Genomic DNA, 16,493 nt, shown 5'->3' with positions numbered 1-16,493 from the left:
ATTTATATTTTTTATTTTTATCTTTTAATTCCATCTTTCCATAACTTTTTTGAAGTCTCTCTCATATATATTTGGTTAAAATATATTATTGACATCAATTTCACATGTACAAAGTTAAGAAGTGTATGAGATATGTTAATTATTTTTTCTTACTAGGTCTTCAAAATTTGTTGTGTGTTTTGCATTTACATGGCACATGGCATTTCATACTAGCCAAATTTCAAGTGCTCAATAGCCATATGTTACTACTATATAGGACAGTGAAGCTCTAGCTGATGTCAAGATTATCTATTGCCTGGAAAACTACACAGATTCAGATCTGATATCTCCACATCAATTCTTACCCACCCTCCATCTTCAACAAAACATTTTCCATGGACTAGTGAGAACTGAAAACCACATAATTCCTTGTCCCTGAGTTAAAGAATAACGGGACTGAGTAAACTGCCCTGTTCCTGTGTTAACAATACTAAGAACAAGAAAAAAAAAATACTTAGCTGTGTTTTCCTGAAATATCTGCTTCTGGAAAAGAACACTGAAACAGATAAACTGATCAGTTAGCAAGACTAACAAGCTCATCAAGATTCACTTCAAAACCTTCAACTCATTTTGTCTACTCAAATATACTATATCACCAAATCCCAATCAGTTTTCTCTCTTGCAGGATACACTTTGAAATCACTTAGCACAGGCCTTAAAATGCTATAAAGCACCTTCTCTAATTTCCTCATTTTGAGACATTATTAAAACTTTGTCGAGGAAGTATTCTCCTTTACTACACTGGCCTTTTGGAAGATCAACATTCAACAAAATCAATAGGGCACTTCTTAAAATGCAAATGTATCATGTCATTCACCTGTTAAAGATATTTCAATAATTATCAATGCTTTGGAACAAAATCCAAACTGCTTAACATGTCTGACAAGGCCAAATAACCTATCCCCTGTCTACCACTCTAAGCACACATTATATCACTCCCCTCCTCAATTCACCAAGTTTTGGAAATAGTGCCTCCTTCCTGCTCTTTAGGTGTAACAAACATTTCCTGAGTCTTATCATCTTTGCAATTACTCTATTCTGCCTGGACATTTTTCTCTCGTCTTAAAATAGTTGATTCATTCTTATTCTTATTAACTAACTGGAATTTGATCTCCTCAGAGAGGATTTTCTTAAACCACTCCTATACTTAAAGTGCTTTTATTTCGTCTGCCAATTTTCTCTCCATCATATCATCTTACTTCCTTCACATCACTCATCATAACTACCTTGTCTATATCTTTCTTTAATTGCTTACTCTCTGCCTGTCTCCACAAGATTACAAACTCCATGAAAGTGGATGTCTTATCTATCTTATCTATCTCTATATGGCTAAGTGTTTGATAGGTTTATTGACACATAGTAAGTACTCAATAAAAATGTATCAAAATAAATAAGTAAAAAGACAATTCAATGAATGAATAAAAGAGAAAGACAGAAAAAAGAAAGGAAGAAAAGGAAGGAAGGAGAGAAGGAAGGAAGGAAGGAGGGAAGAAAGGAAGGAAGAGGAGGGGGAGGAAAGCAGGGAGAGAGGACCCCCTAAAATATGTGATATAAGCAAGGCAAGTGTGATTAGCTCCTCCTCATACATTAGGACACCATGTAACAAACAGTACGTCATAGGGATAAAACGGGACTTCACAATTGCTATAGAGTGTAGCTGAGACCAGAAACAAGGTCTTCTGATTTCTAATCCAATGCTCATCACAGCATAACACACTGGCTTTCAACCTCCTCTGATTGATGTGGTTTTTTTGAAGATTAGCGTAAGCTTCAGATTTAATAAACAAGGCATCTGAAGGAGAAAATGATTCTCTGTGCATTAATTGGTGAGTTCGTATGTTTTTTGCATTTACATCTCCCACTTGCATTTTGATTAGCAATTTCTTCCGTCAATTTAACACCAAAATCCTGTGTAATCAGTGACATGTTATACTCTGGAACAGACTCAATGAGTCCCTAAAGCTGGCGAGACAGCACTTCAATCCCTTCACCTTGGCTGCTCTAGTGGTGAACATGCCTCACTGCCGGTCTGATTTCCTAAATCTCCTCAGAGACAGTTAAGCAGTTAGAACTACTTTTGGCATATGCTTGGCGTCAGCTCATTTCAAATACAAAAATTCTTGTTCCAAATACAAGCCTCATTTTTTTTCTGTTATTATTATCATCATTATCGTTACTGATATCATTATCTTTATCACCCTTTGAAAGTCCCTACTGGAGAGGTTCCCTATCTTAAGGAAAAGCAATCCTTGAAAAATCACACTTGAACAATATATTTAGTGAGGCATAAACAGTGTAATTAGTATTTGACTAAAATTTCTATCTTCCTTTAATAGTAAATATAAGGGATTTTTGTTGTCTACCCAATCGCTATTTCTCCCTTCTCCCTTGCTAAAAGAACCTCAATTTTAAAATATTAAGCATCTTAAGGTGGGTGATTATAGAGAGTGAGGGGAGAAATATGTCCCCACCCCAACTATATAGGATGAATTTTGAATACTCTATACCAAGTCTAGTGATTCTGTTCCTCTTATCATTTAGTAAGGTCATGTCTCTTTGACGTGGCATAAGGAATCTTAAAAATCTGAACTCTGCTTACCTTTCTACTTTTCCTCCACTTGTTCACTTGGGTTCAAGCACACTGGTCTAACTGAAGTTCTCTAATTATGCCTTTATTTCTCTATCTTTGCAAATGCCCTAAACCATAATTCCAACTACACAACTCCTACTTATTTATCAAAGCCCAATTCAAACATCACAAACTGGCTATATCTTTGTATAATTTCCTCCATGGCAGAATTTAAAACCTCTATATTTTCAAAATTGATTCTATGTGCTTCTATTATATTACTTATCACAATATATTCCTGTTATTTGCTTATGTATCTCTTTACAAGATTGTCAGCTACTTGACAGCAAGGATCATGATTCAGTAATGTTTGTATTCTTAAAACCTAGCACTGTGCTTGAAAGATAGAAGGTACTCAACCGTTTCAAATGGTTGACTGTATACTGTACAGGATAGAAAATTATTCGCTAACATGATATCTTCTTCATTCCATGTTTCCTAGGTTCATAATAATCTCATAGTCTACATACCCTTTTCAAAACTTTTATTCCATTTTATGCTTCCTAGTTATTACTATTTCAAACAAATTTTTTAAAGGAGGATTGCAGAGGAGTTTAGCTACGCTCCCCGCAGAGGATATCAAAAAGACTTTTGTATAGCTTAAAAACATACACAGGCAATGAATACATTTATAGAAGCCATTAAAATATGCCAATTTAATATTCTATTAACTAAAATATTTGATTAATCATATCCTTCAAATCTTTACTTGTCATTTAAAAATGATTGCTTGCAATGGTTTAAGACACTTTCCATTGTTTTATTTTACTACTTAAAAAGCAGAAGCTGTGCAGGCCGGGTGCGGTGGCTCACGCCTGTAATCCTAGCACTCTGGGAGGCCGAGGCGGGTGGATCGCTCAAGGTCAGGAGTTCAAGACCAGCCTGAGTGAGACCCCGTCTCTACTAAAAATAGAAAGACATTATATGGACAACTAAAAATCTATATAGAAAAAATTAGCCGGGCATGGTGGCGCATGCCTGTAGTCCCAGCTACTCGGGAGGCTGAGGCAGTAGGATCGCTTAAGCCGAGGAGTCTGAGGTTGCTGTGAGCTAAGCTGACGCCACGGCACTCACTCTAGCCTGGGCAACAAAGTGAGACTCTGTCTCAACAAAAAAAAAAAAAAAAAAAAGCAGAAGCTGTTATATTGACATTGTGACAAAATAAATCAGTAAATAGTTATTATTGTTAATAATACCGATGACAATGATAATAAGAATATGATAATAAAAGTGGGGCATATTTTATTTTCCAAAGATGGGTATAATATTATCTTCCATTCCACATGCTCCTTTTGACCTTTGTACTCTTTCTATTGAAAGGAAGAGTTCATGTCTCCTCCCCTTGAATCCAGTAGGCATTTGACTTGCTGGTAACAAATAGATTATGACGAAAAGGCAGTGTACTGTGTGCTTTTTTAACTGTAACATTCATCTTGCACTGCTGAAATGTCACGCAAAAGCCCAACTATCCAGAGGCTGCCATGCTGTGAGAAGGCCAAGACCCGTGAGAGGTTAAATGTAGCCTTCCTTAGTCTTCTGATCCTCAATTCAGACATCAGACATGTGTTAGAAAAAGCCTGTGCCCTTTCTGAATTCCTGACCCATAGAATCTGTGAACATGATAAATTGATTGTTGTTTTATGCTACCAAGTTTAGGGTAATTTGTTGCACAACAATAATAATTAGAACAAAGAGTATGACAAGGAATGATTACATGTTCATCAATCCCATTTCTTCTCCTTAGACACAAAGGAAGAGGGCACTTACCATTTTCTTTGCAATTCATTTGGATCCATTAGACTGGATTTTAGCCAACAGGATATAGAAGGAAGGATGACACATTGAGGACTAGCTACTAAACTTTCCATTCAATTATCTACCCACTCTTCTCTTTCTGCAGTGACAGTGGAGACTACCTTATGCAGATGATGGTATTAAAGTATTGGAGGATCCTGAATCACAGAATCATTACCTGGTAGAGACCTATCCAGGAAAACAGGTTGGCATCAGACCAATGTAAAGATGATAAATAAACCATCACTGGCATAACTTACAACAAGCAGTATTTGTTATTCTGACTAATGAAAATACTAACATTTACTGAGCATTTACAATGTGCTAGAAACTTTGATAAACGCTTTGTATGTATTATCCCTTTTAAACTCTGATCAACCATTATTGTGCAGGTACCTTTGTTATCCCCATTTTACAAATGCAAATCTAAAGTTAAAAGAGTAAAGGCAATATATGTAACCTAAACATTTGTACCCCGGCAATATGCTGAAATTAAAAAAAAAAAAATAAGATTACATGATTTACTCAGGGTCACAAATATATTCTGAGGAAGGAGAATTTTTTGAAGTTGGAGCACTGAGAGACAAACCTAAAACTCCAAGGGTTAAATCAGAAAAATCCACTGGAAAAGGTCAGCCATCTGTAAATGTATTGTCAATATAAATTTTTGGTAAACAGGTGCCCTGAAATTTATTCCCAAACTACTAATTTTAGTGATAATAGAAAAAATATAAAAATCTTTTTTTATTTTAATTTTATATTTTCTATATACAGACCACTACGAAATGGTTAAAATGTATTTTACAGCCCCCATTTTGTAAGGTTACAAATAATTTTTGTTATGGTATCTTTCTATATTTTATGACTTTAATTAAATTTCTGATTTCTTTCCAAACACTGCAGTATAAGACAGTATTAAACACGTTTTAATCATTAAACTTGTAGATAATTTCATGACTTTTTAGAGCTTCTAACACCAAGGGACTGATAACCGGAGGATAATGTGCACAAAATACACTTCAGGAAGTTCCACAAACTCTATCCTTAAGGATCTTTTTTTTCTTCCACAACACAACAGCTAATGGATACAATTAAGAAGTCTCATCAGGGCTGTTCTACAACTGTCATCACCTTTAAAGAGCTAACTTGTCACCTGCACAAGGTAAAATGAAGGACTTTTAAAACAACCACATGGATCCAACTTTACAGAAGCTTCTACTGAGACAAATAGCAAAACTACAGACGTGCTGTGCCTTCACATTAGTAGGCATGAAATACAACTTAGTAGCAATTCTTGGAACTTTTAAAATTATCTCATATAAAACATCAGGTAAATTTTAATACTCAGTAAAAATGTATCTTAAGGTAGTTTCTCTTGTTCATCATTTACCTAATAGTAAAATATAGCAAAGGAACATCATTTTTTCATGTCCTCAATTCCTTGGGGCCCAGTTATTATGTTTTGAATGAATGTTAAATTTGGAAACCAAATCAACTACTTGATTTAATTGTAAAATGCTCTAACATCTGATTTTGCTTTAAAGGTCTAAAAATTCCTTCTTTCATATAGCCTGCATTCCTTTGTAGGGAGAAAGACAAGAGATAAATAAATGAATAAATATATACCACGTCAATTGTCATGAGAAACACTATGTAAACAAACTTGAATAAGAAGATAGAGAGTGGCTGAGGTGGGAGCTGCTATTTTTAGATATGGCTCTACATAGGATCTCTGTAGGATGTTAGGTAAGGCAATGATGAAAGCAGACGCAATGAGCCCTCCTATGCAGATTCATGGAGGAAAGCGTCACAGTTAGAGAGGACAGTAGATGGACAGATGCCAGAAGTGTGGGCATGTCTGGCAAATTGGAGGAACAACCAGCAAGCTGATGTGTCTGAATTTGAGGGGACAGAAAAGAGTTGCACAATGTGCTTTTCAACAAATCACCCACAAAATGATTCTTGGGATTTATGTGATTATGACTGGCCAATCAACAAAGGGAAGTCAGTGAAGGCTAAAGGATCCTGTGGTGTAAGAACACTGAGCTGTTTCATTCTTCTGCGGTAAAAGAAAATGTTCTTTTGGCATTCAGCTGGCTAAAGATCCTATGACTTTCCCTATCGGCATAAGACCTCAAGCATCTCAGTTCACCTAGAGAGCCTTTGCTATCAGATTCCAGGATATTTCTTTCTTTGAAACTCCATCATTTACTTTACAGAAACCGGAAACATAAAATTCCCAATCTCCCGCCTTCTCTTAGCTACGCCAAAACCTGTTTTCTCAAAGTCATCACTTCTTAAATTTTATGTTTCATATTATTTTCTCTGGAAGGTTTACTCAACTCTCCAAAAGCTGTTTTTGAAATGCAGGCGTGCAAACTGAATTTTTTGTTTGATATAAGAGATTAGCATGCCTTCAGAATTTTTAGGACAAAAATAAGTTTTTGTCCCAAAATAATAAAAATTTATTAGATTTAATACTTAATATAAACTTATTTAATTACTAGTGTAAGTTTATTTATATTAATTAATAAAGTCATTTAATAATTAACTTATCAAAAACAACAAAAAAATTCCTTAAGATTCCACATCTAAGCATCTCCCCCACTTCTTCTGTTTACAATGCTAGCCATTTCCCCTGAACACCTGAAGATGTTTTCAAAGAGAGATGCTTGGCTCCTTAGATTCAGCTACTTTGAGTCAAAAGCTCTGAGCTGCATGTGTAGAGATAGATGTCTGAGTGCAGGACTAGTTTGCATCAAAGCCCTCTTGGACCAGGGATTCTCCTGCCAGTCCAGTGTCATTGACCCTTTGGTGAAGAGCACTTCCCAGAATGACTTCAAGTTGAACGTCTTTCTCTCAGCATGAGTAACTGAGATCACTGACTAGCTCTGCTTTTGTAGCTTAACCAACATGTATCTTGATGAAAATTCTTTCTTACCCTGGTCACCTCTGTTCTCTTAGTCAAAAGTCTCTTCAGATGGGATATGCATGAGCAAGGCCATTAAGTGTGCTGACAGCTTAAGACTCCCGCTCTTGCTGACCAGTGCCAGCAGGTGGTTCAGATTTTCCCTACCTTACACTCTTTGTTTTCAGAGGAAACAGCAAGAACACTACAGTGTTCTTTCTACTAAAGTTTAATTTAAATTTGCATATAAAGCTAAGGTTACTTTGCTATTGGCCTTTTATTAAGCTCCCTTAGGAAGCCCCCTAGTAGCTGGCTTCTTTACAAACTGGTTCCGACACTATAAAGGAGTCATATCGATTCCAAAAAGGACAAAGTGTTTTAACTGGGATTCCATGTCAAGACTCCTGGGAGAGTGAAGAGTAGAGTAACTAAGATTAATTTAGGAAATCTGCTTAACACTGAAAAATGAAAAGCTACAAAATCTTTGTATGTTAAATAAATTTGAAATGGTGTCTGAACAAATTCTCCACAGTCAACAAAGGGTCTGCAAAGCATGAAGAAGAGAAGCTAACATTTGATAGTAGTTAAGCCTATGGAGAGAAAGTGTTCCCTGGGGTTGGGAAAACTGGCTTGACAGAGAACTACGATCATTAGTGCCAAGCACTGTGGAACATTGCCCAGCAGGTGCAGGTGATGCACTGCCGGGCGTCAAGCAGCACAATCAGGACCCAGAAACTAGAGTGAGAGTAACAATTTATCGTCCAAATTGGACACTTTTGAGAGTAAAAGGGGTATAACCCAACATTGTTCTATGCAAACCAAGGCATGCACATATATATGTATGCATATATATATATATATTCACCCTAATTCACTGCATTTTAAACTCACTTAACAAATTTTTATGAAAACAGATTTGTAATCCCAATAATGTTCAGACAAAAGTATTACTACAGTAGTTCCCCCTTATCCACCTCCAATGGATGCCTGAAGCTACAGATAGTAGCAAATCTGATTGCTGTTAATTGGAGTATGTTTCTATTCATGTCTTTCACCCACACATTTGATGCCTTTTCCATCTTAACTAAGCACTTATTACATGCTATGGCCATAACTTGTCCAGTTTTAGGTGTGACAGCAAAATTAGCACAAATTCCTTTTTCCTTCTTCACAATTTCACAAACAGAAGATTCACTCTTACCATAGATCTTAACATTTTCAGCATATGATTTCTTTTCCCCTTTCCTTATTAAGCCTAGAGCTTTCACCTTTTCACTTAAAGGAAGCACTTTACAGCTGCTCTTTGGCCTATCAGAATCGCCAGCATCCATACTCTTTCACTTCAGGGTCATCATTAAGTAAACTAAGGATTACTTGAATACAAGCACAGTGCTACCTCAGTTGATCTGATAACCAGGATGGCTCCTAAGTGACTCATAGGTAGGAAGTGTCTACAGTGTGGATACCCTGGACAAAAGAATGATTTTCATCTGGGCAGGACAGCACAGGATGGTGTGAGATTTTCTCATATATTTTAGAAGGACATGCAATGTAAAACTTATGAATTATTTATTTCTAGAATTTTCCATTTAATATTTTCAGACTGCTTTTGACTGAGGGTAAATGAAACCACAGAAAGAGAAGCCATGGATGAGGGAGGTACTACTGTACTATAACATAAAAAATAAAATAAAGAATAAAGTTGATGAATTTCAATATCCTGTGAACCTCAAAATTGAATTTCAAAATGTATGATAATCAAAGTCTAGGCTAAAATTTAATTTTGCCTGCTGAATAAATGATGCAAAATACCAAAAGGAATGTACACACTTCCTTATGATCTTTGGAGAAGAGAACAGTCTAGTAATTACAAAACTCTATTTATAAAGCATCAGAGCATGGGTATAAAATTTGGAAATAAAGAAATAAGAAGTTTAGGCTGGGTGTGGTGGCTCACGCCTGTAATCTTAGCACTCCGGGAGGCTGAGGTGGGAGGATCACTTGAGGTCAGGAGTTTGAGGGTTCAGTGAGCTATGACAATGCCACTGCACTCTAGCCAGGATGATAGAGTGAGACTGTCTCCCTGCTGGCCATCCATGCTCTTCTGTCACAGTTAATACAATTATGTTAGCTTTTATAAATTTTCTCTATTTATGGTTAATTACCTTTTAATAGAAAAGATGAAACATTGAGGGCTCAGTTCTCCTTTCATGTTTCAAAAGGCTACTAAGAATGAAATGCAGAATTATAATCCTAGCTTAAACTAATATGAGTTCAAAAGTACAATTTGCATTAAATAATCTATAATTTAGAAAACTGATGTTAATAAACAGGTATCCTCTTATATAAACCATATCTTGAAAAACAACATATTTCTGTATTAAGGACTTTGCCCTTCAATTTGCTCTTTGGTCTTTGGCTGTATGTTGCTCTAAAAGCATATTTCTACAGTTTCCATAGCTAGCATTCTTCAGGATATACAAAAATAATAAGCAGCTTCAGTGGCCAGTAAGTACGGATTCTATGTAGTACCAGTAGTAGCTATCTTCTTGCAATAGACTACAATTTATTAAGCATTTCACTTCTATTAGCTCATTTTGTAAGCATAATAATCTTTTGAAATAGATTCAATTCCAAGTCTATCTTACAAAGGAGGAAACTTAGGTTAAGTGAGATTTGTTTCTTACTTTGATCTTAACCATTATATGAACTCTTAATAATTGTAAAATGTATACATAGATAAACATCAAACAGATCAGAATATTTAATACTCCCTATTCTATGAGTTTGCTAAGTATGAGTTTCAACAACCTCATTTGTACACACACTGAATCCAATGGAGATAGCAATACTAAATGTCACAGTATTTATCTTAGAACTTTCTAAAATAATCTAAACACTTGATAACATAATAATTAATCAAAATAAGTAGTAAATGCAGACATAATCATATTTTTTATAAAACTATTTACAGAATACAAGGTTCTGAGCTCAAATGACTATTTTATTGTTTCAAGGACCCTGAAGAGCACTCACAAAAATTAAGACATGAGATAGGATTCCGTAGCACCCACAAACATCCTCGAAAGCACAGCCTAGTCCTACCTGAACCTGCAGAATTATAAACCTGTTGCCTTAATGTTGACACTTTTTATATACCTTGAAGAAAGCATCAAATGCTTTGCAATTCTAAGGCCAGAGTATTGATCAGCATTAAATTTGACCTTGCAAGAGAAGATTTTACCAGATCAATTTTATTATCTTCTGTGATAAAAGGGCAAATTTTAAGGAAAAAAATGGATAAATTTTCATTTACTTGCACCTGATTTCTATTTTTTACTCCTACAATCTAACTGTCAATTAAGTACAGAGATTTATGGATTATCTTCCTACGAATCCCTACAGAAGTTCTGTAGAGGTTGCCATAGGCTACCTAGGCTACTGGGGGTACAGGGACAGATGATGGGCCTCCAGCCTTTCCTGCTTGGTTTTAAGTACAGCAGGTCTGTTTTTATCTGTTTTATCTTTTTATTCATAAAGTGTTTTTAAAGAAAGTATATATTTACCTCAAAATTTAAGAAAACACTCTTTCAAACCATATGCATGTTCTCATCTACATAGCTGGATGGAGCATCAGATTCTAAAGGCTCTAAACAGAAATGCCCTTAACTGGAGCTATCTAGCAGGAATTATAGTTAGATGAAGGGCAAGTTTAATATTTCTATTAATAATTTATGTGACGGAACTAAAACTTGATCTCATGTTTCTAATTAATGCTAATATGGTACAGTCAACAATGAAATTGGAAAGCAACCTGATAAATTATATGAGGGTCATTTAGAAACAAGTGAAGTTTAATAGAATTAGGCTTTAGGATCAAGAGCAAATGTATCAAATCAAAGTGGAGAATGAATACATGGGCAACACCAAGATTTTAAAAAAAAAAAAGAAGTCATCATCTATCTAACAATCACGGTGTTTAAAATGGAAAAAATATATAAGCTAACAGCACTTGGCTGTATCAGTAGAAAGTAACATATAAGAGCAAGTCTTCTACTTTGTTTGACATTGGACCAGCCCTAATTAGAATATCTTTTTTGATAGCCTCATTTGAGAAGTTTGTTGAAAATTTAAAAAGGACTAGCGAAGAACACAAGATACTAAATTATTCCTATGAGAAAAAGTTAACAGAAATGGAAGTATTTCCCTTGAAAAAGAGATGACTATGGGGAAAAATTACTTCTTTCAAAGGCTATTAATAATTACAATAAATTGTTTTCCTGCCCTACAGAGGACTGTTACATGTGAGGGATATGCAGAAATAATGGCAAGATAATTTGATTTGCCATAAGTAAGCCATATTGATAACAAGGAAATTATAAAATAGTAGGACATCTAACTTGGAGAAGCTATAAGATATTTTTTTCTTCTCTAAATAGCTTTAGTAGGAAAAAATGCATTCTCTACCCCAGTTTCCCTATGCTATTTCACTGGCTTATATTCTCAATATCCACCCAGGGACAGTGGAAATGTAGAGGTTTCACCCTGGCAAGACTATTTTCCAAAGTTCATGTGTCTTCTTCACACTTTTAATGTTTTTCTCCTGGATCTACCTACCCTCCCAGCTTTGGGTTATTACTAGTCCACGAGTTCACACAGGTTAGGTATAAAAACCTTTGGAAGAATAAGAAAATTAGTGAAGGTTCTTGGTGTTCAGACATAGTGTTTGTACAGGGTCACAGTTTCTAATTACATATGAACAAATTCTTGCAGGCTTCTCACAAATATATATCCTGGGGTTTCTCTCTAATATGTATAATTGGTTTGTTTTCAGGTTTTCCCAAGCCCCGAAGTTCTAGATCCTATATCTTTACACTTTCAGCCTTTCTCTTATAATCTTTTCCATAGCATCCATTTGCCTTGTCTGTTGGCCTTTTTCTTTACAACGTCCACAAATGACTCCATTTTTATTAACTGTTCAGTGCAGGCTAACTATGACAAACAGGCCTACCATATGCTAAGGATGCTCCAACCATATATTCTTGGCACTTCTATTTACATCTCACAGTCTTACTAACAGTTAAGTCCAGAGGCTTTAAAATTGAATTCTGTTCATACATACAAATTACCTTCACCAGTCCTACTGAATCTTCCTACTGCAATCATCTGCCACCCTGTCTGAGGGTTGTTTCTTCAGCCACAAGAGCTTGACTGGCCCTGAGCACAAGACTCAGGTAACACCTCTGAGAGTGGCCCTTATTAACCAAGGATGAACAAGTGGATAAACCTGATTTTGCTTGCCTCAGGTGAGATAATTTTGAGGTGCTGAGGTGCACTCTAAGATACCTACCAGAGTTCACCAGCAGGCTCACGTTCCAGTTGTTTTCAGTGACTCATAATTACTCCTTTCTGGTTTTCTTCTCCTTCCTGCCTCACTTTCTCTGTCTCACTTTCTCCTACATAGATTACTGATAACACAAATCATTACCTCAGGGTCTGCCTCCTAAGATAAGGTATCTTCATATATTTACATATGCATTTTCTAAAGAACTTACATTTTTTAGTAACATTTAAAATAATAATTTACATTAATATTTGAGTAAAAACAATCCTGGTCTCCATATATACAAACGGTACACACACACCCCTGGGAAGGTAGCATATATTTCCCCAAATAGAAACTCCCAGACCAGGACAGTTCAAGAGTTTGTCGTTGTTCCTGGCAGCTCGAAGTGAGATTTCTTGCAGAACATTCTGCAATTCTATGATCTAGGATGAGAGGGCTTGGCCATAGAAATACCTTGTTTTAACACATTTTCCTATCAGTTCCACTACAGTGATGAAAAAGTTTCTTTCCTTTTTGTTCAATAAAAGAAAGAAAATTGATTTATGTATTTTTCTTTGGTTCTTGATCATGCTAAGAGACACCTCAACAAATCCTGCACACCACAAATACTATCCTTTCTGCACACGTGGCAGTTAAATGTGCTCATTTGTGTAAGTTATCACCAAATACATAAGTAAAAGTGTTGTTCGTGAGAGGAGATCTGACTTTGGGGATACATATGAACTTCTAGAGATTTAATGGATTTCAGCACTGACATTACAGCATAGAAATAAAGCATTTCTTGCAATCATTCCAGGCATTCCAGATGGTGAAGAGTGTTGCAAAATAATTCAATGGAAAGTAAAGAAAACTTACCCGAATCATCATGACTGAACATCTGATATCATGAATTGTATCATAGATCTTCTTTGAGATGTCCACAAATTGATTATCATCCAACACATTCAATGAGTTCTTGCTTAAAGCTTCTAAGGCAACATTCACTTGTGTTACAAACTCAGGAATTACTGTTAAAATAAAATAAAAAAAAGAGAAGATTGTCCTCTTTGTATTTTTTGTATTTCTGGATTTCTATAGTAGTTTCCAGGAGATGTAGAAATGTATTTTTAAACAAATATTAGACTTTTAATTATTTTTTTAAATGTATAGATACAAAAATTTTAGCAGAATTATTCTGGGTCTCTGAGAAGTAAAAGGAATCAAAGACAATGAAAGGCATTTTTAGGGAACTGTTTTAAAAGATTCTCCTTTATGTCATTTTTGTTTTTACCAACCCTGGAACCATATAATCATTTCTCGTGCTATCAATATGTAAACCCCAAGAAATTACAAAAAGGAGTTAGCATGGAAAACAGTTGGAATTGCAAATACGAAAATATTTAAAGAAAGAAAGCGTTTGAGTTGCTAAACAGAAGAAAATTTAGGTGAAAGTACTAATTCTATCTTATAAAAATACTGTAAACTTTCTTTTGGTAAGATGTTTTCCCTATAATCAAAAAGATTAATGAAAAGGTTTTGGCTTTCTCATATGCAAACTATTTCTAAAATAATACAACATTGAATGAGTACAGGGATGAGTCTATCAGTAATAACAATCTATGGATTGTCTTTTTAAATCAACATTTCAAAATGGTCTCAAATAAAAATGTTTCTTAAAGTTTACTTTTAAGGTTAATGACAGTAACGGTTATTAACTCTTCACCAGGTTCAAGGTACTTTTCTAAGTGTTAATGTGATTTAAATCTTAAAACAACCCCAGTATTAACCTAGGGTCAAGAGTTACTTGAACTAAGACACAGAGAATTCAAGATCCTTTCTTAGAGTCATTCTGTTACTACGTTAACAGATCAGAGATTTGAACACAGACTGCCAAAATGCAATGTCTACGTGCAAATTACTCTACTATATTATATTGAGGGAGCCTCTGTCCCATGTGAAGATCCAGGATAAAAACAGATTAATCATTAGTGCAATGATTCTAAAACTGGAAGATAGAAGTACTTTAATTGGTATACAAATATTGATAAATATTTTTTTTCCTACATCAGATCTTTATCTACATGTGTGGCATACCATCCCTTGCAATCCTACTTGCCATGATCTTGGTATGGGGAAATGTTGGTGATATATATTGGCACTGATTTTATATAGTCCCCTCTTTCCTCCATCTCCTAAAATGTATCATCTGTACCCTACTTTTTCACCACCATACTTTCTAGGATTATCCATTGTGCTTTTCTACTCTGTCTATTCTCTAGGTATATTGTCCAATAAAAAGTGGCACCTAGCCACATGCTGCTATTAAAAATTAAATTTATTAACACCAAATTAAAAAACTTAATTTCTTAGTCACACCCCATTTCAAGCTCTCAATAGTAACATGTGGCTAGTGACTACTGTTTTGAAGAGTGGAGATGTGAATATCATTACAGTAACTTCTGGGATAACAGAAACTTGTACTGAGTAATACAATTCTATAGTGAAATTTGCTCAAATCACTGTCTCACTTTGAGTACACGGGATAAAAAAGCCTGGAGAAAGCAAACTCACATCACTCTGCCTAGGAAAAATAGTACCAAACCACAATTCCCATTTATACAGATGTAACTACCAAAGTATATCTCTCTCTACTTTTTACCGAATTGTAGAACTGTGTATCCAACTGACAATTGCAAAATTCTGTCTCTCATAGCACCTCAAATTAATTCTATCTAAATCAGAATACATTATTTTCTACCCAGAAAACCCAATTTTCCTCTACTATGTGACTGATTATCTTGGTGACAGTCACCCATGGGAAAACCCAGATGTCTTCTTTGATCTCCTGTTCTTCTTTACTCTCTAGATCCAAATGCCCACTAAGTGCAATCTGCTCGACCATCTAACTATATCCCAAGTCCATTGCCAGTTTTTAGCCCCACTGCCTCCCATCATCATCAGCTCCTATTTGAGTCCATGCCACAGTCCTTCCTGTGCATAAATTCTGATCATCCTTCAGAATCATTTTTAATATAATCATATTAATGAAACCTGCTCTTAGCATTAAGTACAACAATATCTGCCCCATAACAGACACTCAGTAAGTTGTTTTATGAACTAATCATGTCAATATGAGGTTTATAAGTTTTCAGTGGTCTCCTGAAACTTTTCCTGTATCTTAAGTGCCTAGTCTGGTGCATAGTAGATAAATAATTGAATTAGTTGAGTGATTAAATGAATGAATATAATTTGTAAAAGTCAAACAAAGATCTAGGTATAATGCAACATATTTAGTCTGCATCTCAGTGTTACTTAGGTTTTATTTACATTTGAAAAGTTCCAAAAATATTTTTATGCAAGCTTCAGGAACATTCAAACATGTTTAATGAGTTAATCTTTACTTTTTCTAGTGTTGAAAGAGAAGGGAACTCTTAAGAAAATGTGTCCAGTAATTTCACATTTCTTTCAGGTTCTGGAGTGAACAGCAAACCACCCATCAAAACTATCACAGCAAAGAACAGGACAAAGTAGCTTTTAACCTCTTTAACATCTTCTATTAACTCTAAAGACAGTCAAGTATAAAGAGATGTGGTCTCAAAAGCTTTATTCATAATCCTCACTAAAAAAATTTTTTTCTCATATATCAAACAAGTGTGCAATATAATAATAATTTAATTCTTTTTATTAACACATTCAATCTGTTATTATTAATACTGCTGCCATCAACTTTCTATGTAGATTTTGGCAAAAAAAAAAAAAAAAAAGAAAGAAAAAAGAAAGTCATGTAAAGGTCTGAT

The 16,493-nt window shown here is 35.0% G+C and overlaps 1 protein-coding gene across 1 annotated transcript in view; it reads right to left on the bottom strand.

Annotated features, from left to right (window-relative positions):
• Positions 1–16,493, bottom strand: part of CTNNA3 (catenin alpha 3) — a 1,434,719-nt gene that overhangs the window by 270,593 nt on the left and 1,147,633 nt on the right. The window contains exon 12 of the mRNA XM_069460558.1: positions 13,573–13,724. Coding sequence (XP_069316659.1) covers positions 13,573–13,724 — 152 coding nt within the window. The remainder of the gene's footprint in view (positions 1–13,572; positions 13,725–16,493) is intronic.

This window comes from Eulemur rufifrons, chromosome 28, assembly GCF_041146395.1.
Source record: "Eulemur rufifrons isolate Redbay chromosome 28, OSU_ERuf_1, whole genome shotgun sequence".
NCBI classification, from domain to species: Eukaryota; Metazoa; Chordata; class Mammalia; order Primates; family Lemuridae; genus Eulemur; species Eulemur rufifrons.
Note: the sequence above shows the minus strand (reverse complement) of the source record. Positions and strands in the feature narration are given on the sequence as shown.